The sequence below is a fragment of the Phasianus colchicus genome, chromosome 1 (assembly GCF_987193195.1).
Source record: "Phasianus colchicus chromosome 1, bPhaCol1.hap1.1, whole genome shotgun sequence".
Classification (NCBI taxonomy): Eukaryota; Metazoa; Chordata; class Aves; order Galliformes; family Phasianidae; genus Phasianus; species Phasianus colchicus.
This window is the reverse complement of record NC_143436.1, coordinates 186,895,177-186,908,195: the sequence shown is the minus strand read 5'-3', so window position 1 is coordinate 186,908,195 and position 13,019 is coordinate 186,895,177. Positions and strand designations below refer to the sequence as shown.

The following is a 13,019-nucleotide window of genomic DNA, read 5'->3' as shown; positions in this document are numbered from 1 at the left end:
GTAAGAAGGCCCTACACAGGGATCTGGGCAGGCTGGGTCACTGGGCTGAGGCCAATGGGATGAAGTTCAACAAGACCAAGTGCCAGGTCCTGCACTTTGGTCACAGCCTCAGGCAATGCTACAGGCTTGGAGCAGAGTGTCTGGAAGACTGCGCTGAGGAAAAGGTCCTGGGAGCATTGCTCAGCGCTTCACTGAACATGAGCCAGCAGTACGCCCAGGTGGCCAAGAAGGCCAATGGCATCCTGGCTTGTATCAGAAACGGTACAGCCAGCTGGAGCAAGGAGGTGATGGTCCTCCTGTACTTGGTACTGGTGAGGCTGCAGCTTATTGCTATGTTCAGTTTTGGGTCCCTTACTACAAGAAAGACATTGAGGCACTGGAGCGCATCCAGAGAAGGACAGTAAAGCTGAGGAGGATCTGGAGTACAAATCTTGTGATGAGCAGCTGATGGAGACAAAATTGTTCAGTCTGGAAAAGAGGAGGCTCAGAGGAGGCTGTATCAATCTCTACAACTCCCTGAAAAGGAACAGGCTACTCAGGAAGGTAGTGTAGTCACCGGCCCTGGAAGCATTCAAGAAGTGTGTAGGTACTTAGGGACGTGGTTTAGTGGCAATAGTGGTGATAGGTGGACAGCTGGACTAGATGACCTTAGAGGTCTTTTCCAACAGTAAAGATTCTATGATTCTGTGATGTGAAGTCACTGTACCGCAGCTAACTCTGTTTCTGCTTTTCCCTCTCTCTTCTGAGGGGCCACAGATCACGTACTTGTGTCAGCACCACGCACTCCATGCATTTCTCTTGGAGAAAGAATCAGGAAGATTTGTCTCCCATCATTCCATCACTATGGCAGTACTTCCACATTCTCTTCTACATGGTGGACACAAGCCAACCTGCCTTTTACCGTCATGTTGAGATCCCACTGGGTCTACTCTTTAACCATCCCAGCCCACACAAGACAAACCCTTAAACCCATGTGTGATGATTGTGGGACCATCAACCAGCAGCCATTTGTGTTTCCACCAGGCATTTGTAGAGCTTGCAACAAGCGCAGGGCGAGAGCGAGCCTGCAGCACTGGCACCTCCCAGGCATGGCCCCATCCAGCTAAGCCTTGGCAGCTCATCAGGGTGTGTTGTACAGCCAGAGCTGGGGCTCTGGGAGTCTGTGGGGAGAGGTACAGCAGCAGCAAGCACCAGCTTGTCCTAAGATGGTGAAACGTGGCACTGGGGAGGTCAGGGCTGTGCAGGAAGAGCCAGAAGGAATCCGGGCATGGAGCAATGGTGTTGGGTGAAGCTCAATTGAAGGAATATGGGCTGGAATCCAGAACAGGTGCAGGATCACACAACTCATGTGTGCAGTTGGGTGGTGGGGGGAAAGACAAGCATCCTTCACATGGGCCAGTGAGCATGTCTCTGGGGTCTGATTTTGCCACAACTCCTCCCACAGTTGGCATCACTACCACTGCTTTAAAAATCCTTTTTTGTCTTTTTTTTTTTTATGATCCCAGTGAAACAGTTCAGTGAGATGCTGCTTGGGTTCCCTTTTTGTTTTTTCCCTGCAGATATCTGATTTTGTTTAGCACAGTGTCTTCCCCAAAAGCAGCTTCCTCTGAGGACAGTGCTGTTAATATTTTATTTCTAAATCATTCTTCTGAAAAACAGCACAGCTTCAGCAAGAAGCTCTAGTATTTCCCATCTGCCAGCAGAAATCCTGCCTGAGCCGCACTGCAGTGCATTGGATGATTCACTTTAGTTTTTGGATCAGAGAAGCTTCTTCACTCTGCTCTTGTGCTTCACCAGGGAGTAAATTAGGATTAAGAGACAGAAGCTTTGAGAGCAAGACCTCCCTCATTAATACAGAGAAAGTACCTCTGTGCAGTGAACGACCAGGAGCAGCAGGAGACATGAGATCAAGACCACAAGGTGAGGTTAATTCATACCCAACTGACTGAGTCCCCCCAGGCTCGGGTGAAGCAGCTGGAGAAAGGACGGGCAGGCTGATGACACTCATCTCAAGCACAGGGTGGGAGGAGAACAGGGATGCTCTTATGTAGGCAACCCCTGTGGTGTGATGCCATGCAGGGTCAGCTCCACACCCCTGCCCACTGGGAAATGCTGGATTTGGACTGCAAGGGCTTGCTTCATTTGCCCAAAGGGCAGATTGGTGCAGCCTGCTGTAAACCTGATGGGGAACTAATGACTCACTGTGTCTCTGTAATTATGTTTGCCATGTAGGATTTCTGTTTTTTTTTTTTCATTTAAACAAACTTAATCCAAAACGTCTACTGCAAGTACTGAATGTCTGATGGCTCAGCTCTTCCTGAGTGTTAAGGTTTTTCTCAGTGTCTCCCAGTACAGTCAAGACCTCATGGCATTCTCATCCTTGGGTCATCTCCATACTTGGGACACCTCTATCCTTGGGTCATCTCCATCCTTGGGGCATGTCCTGAGTAACCAGCACCTTGGGAATGGTTGGGGAGCTTTGGCACTGTTTCAGTGAGCCTGAACTTGAGGACAGCCTTGGAGCATCCTAGCACCAGGATTCTTCTTGACTCACAAAGGCTCAAAGCCTGCAAAGCACATTTCTCCTCGTTCACTACACATGGCTGCTTGGACCACCCTTTGGCCCTGGAAGAGGGAGCCGCTGGTCTCAGGTCTGACATTTTCTGTTTAACCTGGTGGTTGGAAGTTCCTCATGGCTGAGCTCATAACTTTGAAGTCACCTCCTGAGTACTCTTAGCTGCCAAAGATGATGATGGTTGGAGTTGGTCTTCTGGGAGATGGAGCTAAAGCTGAGATCTGTTTCCAATTGCCTCACCTGCGAGGCCTTGCTATGCCCAAGTAAGCTGGCTGTTTGCCTGTATGAGTTGGAGTGATCTGGAGCTTCACTTCTGAGAAGTTTCATTATAAAACAACTGGAAAAAGTGAAAAATCTGATAAAATGGTGCCATGTGTGAATGTCTGCTGGAGCTGTGAGTTCTGCAGTAAGGCCATATTCTTCCTTGCAAGATGGCAGTGTAATCAAAGAGTTGTTTATTCTACATTCTCTTATGCTTGGCATAAGGGACTTTCCTGCAAAGCTCACCTCAGTGGTATTCCATTCTCTTATGGTATCTATTCCCTTTCTGAGACTGTCTGAGGTGGCAGTTGATCGTAGCCCAAATCCCTTTGCTGGTGCTGTCTTCCTCCAGGTACTTTTGACTCAACAGAAAATGCAGGAAGTCCCCCACCACCCTTATCAAGATGTAACTAGCCCAGACACAGATGCATCACACCATTTCTTCAATTCATATCACTGATGACTCAGCCTCCATTCACCATCATTCATGCACGAATCGTCTTGCTTCCCTTCCCCCTGGCCAGAGTCTGTACTGTAACCTGTGCAATTCACTGAGCATTGGGCTCGAGAGGTGCCGCTGCTTCACCCTGGCACTGCCTGCGTAGGGAAAGTCAGGAATGGAAGCAGACAGCCCAGCTTCCCTCTTAGATTCATGCTTGGCACAAAGGCGTTGGTGAAACCTCCACCACACTGCTGTCACCTGTTGGAGGCGATCTTAGTGGGTCATTGCTGACCTTCGAGGAATTCCAGTGGCCGGTCCTTGTTTTTCCCCTCCATTTCACTTCCTGGCTTTACTTTCCCAAAGACAATTATATGACTCAGGAAGACAAACGCATACTTCACATACCTGTGGGAACCATAGCGCCGGTAGGTGGGTTAGAGTATTTTGAAGCTCTTTGAACGCACAAGAGCAGCTGAATTCCCGTGACTTACCTACACAACCCAAAGCAAGTCCAGGCAATGGCTGCATAGTTTTCGTGGAGCCCAAAGAGGGATAAACATCTCCCTGAAAAAGAAAGCTTTGGTCTTGCAGCGCAGAGGCGCAGAGACTTTCTGTTGCTGGAGAAATCACAGACATTTTGTGAGGTAAGATCTGCCTTTCTTATTTAACTGCTTTTTGAGAGATGGAGTACAAAATGAGGCTGGAGCTGGAAGGTTTCCTACTTGCAATGCAAAAAAAAAAAACAAACCATAAAGGAGGTCCAGTGCTTCCCAAGAGGTACGTGAACAGCATGGAGAAATTATAATCTCTTAACTAGATAAGTGATTATTATGGGTAAAATAACCTGGCAGATAATCGCCTGTGAAGATAACTGGCAAAAATGAGGTGTGGTGTGTTTGGTAGTCTTAGTTTAGCACAGGCAGATCTGTAGAGGATATAAAAGAATGCAATCTTTGCTTTAAGTGCTTTAACATCTGAATCGCTGTGTTACAGTTTAATTTGCTGTATTTGGAAGTAAGAGAAGACAAATTTTATTCACTGCAGAAGCCTGGAGGACCTTAGAGATCTTGAACCACCAAACCTCAGGCAAGGGGCAGTTAGCACCACAAGCAGCCCTGGGCACCCCAGTGTGAGCCTTGGGGCTGTTCCTGGGGGCTCCTGGGTTAAGGGCTTGGCTGATGTTAAGGAGATTCTTAAAGCTGTTCAGGCTATTGTTCTAGTTCCTGAGTATCTATGTAGATATGTGTCCCCAGCTGGGATTGGGCTACATCAGTGAAGTCATGTCATGTAGTTATGAATTTGTTTTTCATCCTTACGGCATGCCCAAAGGAATGTAGAGGAGCTTCTAGCTCCTGCCCCCACCAGTGTGGGAAACTCAAGACCATCTGCCTGAAAAATAACTCCCCTGATACCAGACTGGGTAAGAGACAAAGTGACAGCTCTTTTGGCAAAGGCTTCCTTTGGAGATGATAATTTGTTTCACAGCTCCTGGATGAGATGTTTTTGTTGAGGTGAGGGGAGCGACACGACTTGGGGAGGATCCTTTCCTGACACATCCACTGTGGGTAAACCCTCAATCCTTATGAAAAAGGCTTCTGTCCTGGGGACTGTGGAGCCTACAAGTGCTTCTTGGCTCTGGGCTTCTCCTGTAGCTGTTGGAAGATCAGATTAATGATGTATTAGTTCAAGATAACTACCATGAGATCATGTAATTAACTTGTGATTATGCTCTGCCAGTTGGCTGAAACACACTTCTTTAAAAAAAAACTCCAAGTCCAGCTACAGATAGAGCTTTTTGAATGATGGCATTATCAAACAGCTCATTAGTCACCTTTTGAGCTAATTAAAGGAGTCTTCAGGGGAGAGGCAATGAAGCAGAATAGCAGGATGGCCAATGTCCGTCCCAAGTCCCTCAAATTGCCAGGCTAGGGTTGATATTCATGCCCAGCCTCTGCTATGGAGTTTGCAACATGAACAGAAACAGAGATTTCTCTCATAAAGTCATAGAATGGCTTGGCTTGGAAGATCAACTAAAGATCATCTTGTTCCAGACCCCTTCATGTCCTGTCCTGTTCTAAAATGGTGCCTGATACTCAACCCTGCTCTCCTCACAGCTAATCTTCCATGCAGACCCCATCTCAGCTGTTGTGCAGCTCTTCCCCAAACCCTGTTTTTTGCACAAGCTGGAGCACAAGAGGTTCTCTCTGTCAGCCAGAAGCACTTCTGTGCTGTGCAGGTGACGAAGCACTGGCACAGGCTGCCTAGAGGCTGTGGGGTCTCCTCCTTGGATATCTACAAAGCCTGCTTAGACATGGCCCTGGGCACCCTGCTCTGGGTGTCTCTGTTTGAGCACAGCTTGGACCAGATGGACCCAGAAGTCTCTTCCAATCTTTCTGTGATTCTGTCATCCTCCAAAATGGCCTCATGAGGCAGTACCAGCTTGGCTTGGTGCTGCATCTCTGTCAAGGTGTCCCGCACTGCACCACTACCCCAGGTGGAATCCTGCTCCTAATGTTTCTCATGTGAGCTCTTCTGAAACTAAAAGAAAAGATTCTTAATATAAATAAACACATCACTAAACTACAATCCTTGTATGCAGCCCTCTGGGGGCTCAGACCTACAACGTGTGTATGGTGATCACCAACCCTAACCATGCACTACGTGAGGTGGCACAAGCTTCTCGTGGAACTGTGCCCTCCTTCATTCCTTGTGCAAGAAAGAAGGGCCAGAAAGGTTCAGCTTGACCATGCAAGCCACCTGCAGACTGTGGCTTCTGTAAAATTCCACTGTTCTGTCTTTCCTATGGAGTAGATAGTTACAGATAGAGCTTTTTCAGCAGCTCTGGAGCTGAGCTGTAAAAAAGGAGATACAGTAACTCAGAGAAATGGGAGATCCTTCATGCAACATCATCAGGTCAGCAGTTACCCATTTTGATGAGCCATGAAGATGGAGCAGCTTTTGAGGGCAGAGCTTGGGTGAGAGCTGCCAGCTTCTTCTTGTCCCCCAGATCAAGCCCTGTGTACTAGAGCAGAGAGGGTTTGATTCTGTAATCTCTCATCTATCTGGGTTAGTCTCAAGTCATTAACTTTTATTTTCCTCTGCTCTGGTAGTGTGCATTCTGCAGTTGATGGTACTAAAGAAGTAATTCCCAATGCAGCTACTGGGTGCCCAGAGATGCTGTGTGGCAGATTGTTTTAAACTGGAAATATTCCCAGTGAGGAGCCTGAATGAGGCTTGCCCACTCCCAGCCGCTTCCTACAGATCAGAGGGGCTGTAAAGTATTGCTGAAATGGGCATCCCAGCACGGCACTATTTTATTCTGCACTTGGGAAGAGCTTTATAGGTCAGTCAGAAAAGCGACAGCGGTTCATGATCCGTGTGGGTGTCAGCTGAAGTATAATGAAGGCTGTGAAGTGAATGGGGTCTTAACTTACCCCTCCTTCCACTATTTTTTTTATATTGTATCAGGATATCATGTATCTCGGCAGGAATGTCATGTCTTTGCTCATCCTGTGCTTTTGGAGGACTAGGGGCAAGCTGTGGGTGTGTAAAACAAGCTCCCCTGATCTAAATGGAGTCTGAGCACAGGATCTGTGTGGAAGCACTCTGGAAATACGACATTTGTTTTTTTATCTTCTTAAAAGATGGAGGCAATAGGTGCTGGCTATTGACTGCAACAAGGTTGAGCTCTTTGAGGAGCAGAGCATCATTCACAGCCCTGCCAGGCACTGGGCTGAGTGGTGATGCCTCTTTCTTACCTTTACATTTTAAGAAGACCTCTGCACATACGCTGCTTGCGGCTGGTGGGCTCTGGTCCCACATAACCATCAATTGGACTAGAGGGAATGGCCTCAAGCTGCACCAGGGGAGATTCAGGATGGACGTTGGGAAATACTCTGAGAGAGTGGTGAGGCACTGGCACAGGCTGCTCAGGGAGGTGGTGGAGTCACCATCCCTGGAGATGTTCAAGAAACATTTAGACATTGGACATGGTTTAGTGGGAAATACTGGTGGTAGGTGGATGGCTGGACTGGGTGATCTTAGAGGTCTTTCCAACCTTGGTGATTCTGTGATTCTATGATTCTGTGGTCCATGCCTCCTCCCTCCCATGCCAAAGTATTTGTCTTTCTCCTGTACAGAATGGACTTTCTGCATCAGTTAAGTTAGAAATTGTACATTTGCAAATAATTTTCTTTTTGATGGGAGGTCAGGGCTCGTGCCTACATGGTTTCATGTCTATATGACTGAGTAGAGAAGGGACAGCAGGCAAAGGTGGCTTCTATCTTCTGTTCGAGCAATGAGTGAATATGGAAAAGCCATTTAATCTCCTCCACTATGTTGGTAAATTTCCCTTCCGCTTTTTCCCTCTCATACTTTTATTGAACTTGCAGACCAATGTCTCCCTTGGCAGGTGGAAGGAATACATTGCCAACAGTACGCCTTTATGGGATGCCTTCCAGTAGTGGAGCTGTGCAAATAATAGGTTTTCCATTTCAGTGGCTGAACTGAAAAATAGAAAATATTTTTTGTTTTGGGTCACCCCCTAAAGGAGAATGTTTCCTTTCTTCTCCTGGATTTTCTTATTTCTTTTCATAGGCATTGCATGAGGCATTCTGGTTGGGATTATTTAGTGTTTTTCCTATCTTAAAAAAAAAAAAAAAGAAAGAAAGAAAAAAGAAAAGAAAAAGCAAACTGGGTCACTCTCAGGTGGAAAACGTCATTTGAAAGAACAACAAAATACGTTTCATTTTTGAAATGTCAAAATGGAGCCTTGTTGATTGTCTCAGAATGCTTTCTCTTCTCTTTCAGCTAACACTAATTGTGTATTCAACCCAAACTCACTGAGAGTTTCTGCACCTTGTAATTGTGCTTCAGGTGAAATTGCAACATCAAAAAACCCAATCACACCACATGCAGCAGAGACCTGTTCTAGGTGCTGTTCAGCAAACGTATACACAAGGATTTAATTCTGCTTAATGAAGGTGCTAGTTAAGCAAGAGGCCTGAAAAAGTGACCTCTCACACATCTGTCCAGCCAGGGCATCACCAGCATGGCCATGATTCACCCCAATGGGACCCACCTGCCTCACTGGGGCATCAAGTCTACCTGGGGCTACAGCCTTAACAAAAAACATCAGCCCTGTGATGTGGCTGGGAGTCACCCATGCACAGGAGATATGGGGGTTGGAGATCTTGGCCATGGGGAGAGAGCCCATCCGTCTCTTTCTTTATCAGCTATATTAAACCATGTCCTGGACATGGTATCAATGGGTGTATCTGCTCTGCCCTCGTGAGGCCCCATCTGTCCAATTCTGGGGTTGTCAGTACAGGAAGGATGTGGAGCTGTAAGAGTGAGTCCAGAAGAGGGTCACGAAGGTGATTAGAAGGTGGGAGCATCTCTTTTGTGAAGAATGGCTGAGGGAGCTGGGCTTGTTTAACTTGGAGAGGTCTCACTCTGAGGGTGGTAAGGCACTGGAACAGGATGTCCAAAGAAGCTGTTGATGCCCTATCAACCCCTATTTGAGGTCTGGATTTACCTTGGACAACATTAAGGAAAGGCTCTGTGGTCATCTCTTCTTCACCTTCCTGAAGATGAAAAAAAAGCTCGGTAGTGACTTATTTTGCTTTGTTGCATCCCAACACAATTCACAGAATCACAGAATCATTGCATTTGGAAGGGACCTCTGGAGATCATTGAGTCCAACTCCCTGCTAAAAAAGGTTCCCTACAGCAAGTTGTACAGATAGGCATCCAGACAGGTCTTGAGAAGGACATTCCACAGCTTCTCTGGGCAGCCTGTTCCAGTGCTCTGTCACTCTCACAATAAAGTTCTTCCCCATGTTTATATGGAACTTCCTGTGTTCCCGTTTCTGCCCATTTTTCTTTTGTTCTATTGTTGCTCACCACCAAAAAAGAGTCCGCCCTCATCAACTTGATCCTTGCACTTAAGATATTTATGAACAGTAAGGAGATCCCTTCTGTTGTGTGATTCCTCAATAAATTAGTGGTTGTTGCTTCTGGAAGGGCTCCATTGGGTTACCAGGTTGGGTCCCTGATTTAGCAAGGATATAGGAGTTGCTGATTCCCTGCAGTCTCTTCCAACCCCTGCATTTCTGTGTGGTTCTGTATGATTCCTTCCCAGATCTGTATAATCTCGCTTTAGGAAAAGGTGGATGAATGAAATGCCCCCCATGGCCCTTCCCCATCAGGAGTGCACACGTTCAAGAGGCCAGGAAGGGAAAATATGAGCCACCATAGCCCTGTGCTGTGACTCCCAGCCATGACTGTTGCCCTCACAGTGCACCATCCTCCTCAAAAATAAATCTCTATTCCTACAGATGTTGCAAGGGATTAGGAATTTCTCAGTGTTAGCAGGAATTGGAGAAGGTCAAGGGATCAGTAGCCTTTTGACCCAGTCAACAGACTTGTCAATGTGACAGGTTATGGCTCGGCAGAAGCAGATACTCCTCGCTCCAATACTCCCTCTTAAGTTGTGAGATTTTTTTCTTTTCCTTTCTTCCTGAAATATTGACATTTTCCCCTGTTGAGAAAAGCAGGAAGTGGTATGAAATAGGAGACATTCCGTGTATTTTTTTGGTTATTCCCCAGAGAGAGTTGCAGGAGGCATCGCAAGCAGAGCTTTGATGCTGCTGATCAGAGATGGACCTTGGTGAAAACTGGGAGCTGGATGAAGCCAACTGGTTGTCTCATGGTGGGATCCATCCCTTTGTCGGTGTGAAAGGAGGTAGGACATCACCATGGATCTTAATCTGTCCAGTGATGATGCTGGGAGCCTTCCCATGTCCTGCTACCCTTCCCTGTGCTTGCAGTGGTCCTAGGGACTACATGAGGCTACTACCAGCGTGAGAATGCTCAGTGTAAGGGTGGGAGAGGTCTGATCCAAACTGCAGGGGCTGGCAGATTGATCCAGGGGTTCAATCTGCTGCTTGTCTTTATTCTTTGAAATGGTCTTCTGCTAAAAATTAAAAAAAAAAAGAAAAAGAAACGAAAAAAAAAAGAAAAAGAAAATTAGAATTCACACTTTGGGGAGCTGATACACCACTTGTGCTAGGTGTCACCACCCTGATTGTCCATGACTGCAGTCAGGGAGGAGCCAGGAGGAGAGCTGGTAAAATATCTCCTTCTCTTTTCAATCACATTTGTGTGGGACTGTTCAGCACAGGCCCTCAGGGACACACCAGCCTAGCAGTGACAGCAGGGACAAGGGCTGCTGGCCAATCCAAGCTTTCATACCACCTTAGCATAATACCAAAGGCTGTCTAAAAATTTCCCCAAACGTGCCTGGAGCAATCAGTTCTTCTCTGCCTTATTTCCAGACAGTGGCTGGGATTTGCTTTCCAATCCCCACTCAAACGTTGGGCAGAAGAAGCCATGTGTGTTCCTCCACGCCCCATTGCCAGAGGCTCGGGGTCCCCTGGGCCAGCATCACCTCCTTTTGCATCACAGCTGAGTTAGACAAAGAAATGCATGCATTATGAGCGCAGCAGCCCTGGGTGCAATCTCCCAGCTAAGCACTCCTCTGTAACTGTTATTATTTTGGAAAATTTCACCGAGTTTCTGGAATTTAGCAGCATTTGGGTATTGATTGCAATTCTGGAAAATAAAGAAATCCCCACCATCTCCAGAAGAGCCATCTCCCAGCCCTGCCTGTATTGAGGTGTGCAACCCAAGCAGCTCACAGCCCCTGCCTGCAGTGCCACAGAGCTGCGGGGTGATGGAGGGAATCCTGGGGGTCTGAACTGGCTGCTTAGGGCTGGATCCTGTTGGGTCTCAGTAACCTGCAGTGACAAGGGAAAGGCACTCACAGGGTGAGACTAAAGCAAGTTTCTTTACCTGGCACCTGCACCTACCTCCTGAGCTGACTTTTCCAAGCATTTCTTCTTCTCCCCTCAGACAATGAGCTTTCCGAAGGTGCACCAGCCCTGTTTGCTCAGGATCAGCTGGGTAAGTCCACATGCAATACTTTTTCATCTCTCTTTTTTCTTCCGTGCTCAGTAGAGCAATTAGGAGATGACTCAGTTGAAACTCAGGGCAGATGCCAAATGCTTTCCACTGCTGAAATGCATCATTACCAGCTCATTTTTCCATGTTGCTTTTGAACACCATCCATCAGAGGGAAGGAGTGCTCAATGTTAGAGGTGCTCAGCATCTTTCTGTGTGAAATGTGTGCAGAATTTCTTCCTGGTAGAGGAGTTGCCATTTGCCCAGTGCAGTGCATGGGGGCACTTCTGAGAGCTAGGCTGAAAACCCAAGCTCTGGCTGGCAATTTGTGACTCTCTGACACCTTGCAACAGAGTGAGGGGTTTTTTTTAACCCTGGAAGCCAGAAGTAGAGGTGTGGAAAGCAAGCCTATCATCATTAGGTATCTCTGAATGAATTAGAGGTGGGGGAAGGAGATGAGCTGTGAGGTGGACAGGGGGACATCAAGGCACCAATCCCTCCTGAGACCATGTGGGAAGGTTATGGATGTAGCACATGGAAATTCTCAGATTAGGGCAGCTGGGGAAATGCTGGGCTCAGATCTGTGACAGCTGTGGGACTGCCCAACATGCTGCCCATCACTACTGGCAGAGCACCAGCACTCCTCCCCAGGGAAGGATTCCCTTCTCTTCAGTCCACAGGTGATGGTTTCCCCACTGGTCTTGAAATCCATCTTGCCTCCAGTAAGGAAGCTCAGTGTGCATGTGCTGGGCTGCTCACTGTATGAGGCACATGAGGTAGGAAGGTAAAAGTCCAGGAGTCCAGAATGGTGATTGTTGTCATGTGTATCTGGTGGAAATCACTGCTGCTAACAGCCAGAATCTTGAAAAAGTCCTACAAATACCAGAATGCCCATGAACTACATGATGCCTTGCTGGCTCCAGAAGGGGTGACTGGGTTGGCAGCAGTCCTCACTGGGAGCTTCATACATACAATTGCATTTTAAAGAAGTTCTTGTGAGCCTTCTCCACTTGGTGTCAGGATAGAGACTACTTTAATGCATTTGGCCACATGAATGTCTAACAGGGAATGGGAATAAAGCCAGCAGTCTCCCCTTGGCTGCCTCATTCACTGCCCAGCTGATTTAAAACAAATGAAGTTACTTTAAAACATATTTTCTGTGACACAGCTTCCACCAGCTCTTTTTCTTCTTGATCTCCTGCAGCTCATCATCTCCCCTTGGCTAGTGCCTTCCTTCAGGCACATGTGCCCATTTCTTCCAGGTTTTGGCAAATGCAGTGACAAAGACAACAAAATTTGGTTGGTTTTAGTTGAGTAGCACATGTTCTAGATGTGCAAAACAAGGTTTATTCCTGGCTTTTTGGTGACACCTAGGCAAGGAGCAGGACTCTGGATGAGGTAGAGATGAGGGATGGAACATGGGACAACCTGGGTCTTCCTTGTGCTAGTGGGGGAATAGTCTGAGCCAGCCAGTGTGGGTAGTTGGCTGTGCTGGTGACATCTCCCATGGCCTCCACGCAGCCCCACTCCCAAAAACTCCTTGGACACCACTTCCCTCTGCACAGACATCCCTCAGCCTGGAAAAGATTAGTGAAACCAGTGCTCGCATCACCTTACATTTCCACTCTGCCTTCCAAATGCAGCACAAGACTCCATCTGAGGTAGACAAAGCATGTCAGATAGCAAAATGAGTAATGGAAAACTGAACTCTCTCCTTGTCTCCTTCCCAGTGGGTGGACTTGCAGCTGGATCTGCTCCTGACCTTAGTCATGCACAGCTG

The 13,019-nt window shown here is 47.3% G+C and overlaps 1 protein-coding gene across 1 annotated transcript in view; it reads left to right on the top strand.

The window, feature by feature from the left end:
• The first annotated feature begins 1,801 nt into the window (after nucleotides 1-1,801).
• Nucleotides 1,802-13,019, top strand: part of AMOTL1 (angiomotin like 1) — a 70,186-nt gene continuing 58,968 nt past the window's right edge. The window contains exons 1-3 of the mRNA XM_090134018.1: nucleotides 1,802-1,920; nucleotides 9,887-10,022; nucleotides 11,192-11,242. Of these exons, the coding sequence (XP_089990144.1) occupies nucleotides 9,938-10,022; nucleotides 11,192-11,242 (136 nt within the window). The 5' untranslated portion in view covers nucleotides 1,802-1,920; nucleotides 9,887-9,937. The remainder of the gene's footprint in view (nucleotides 1,921-9,886; nucleotides 10,023-11,191; nucleotides 11,243-13,019) is intronic.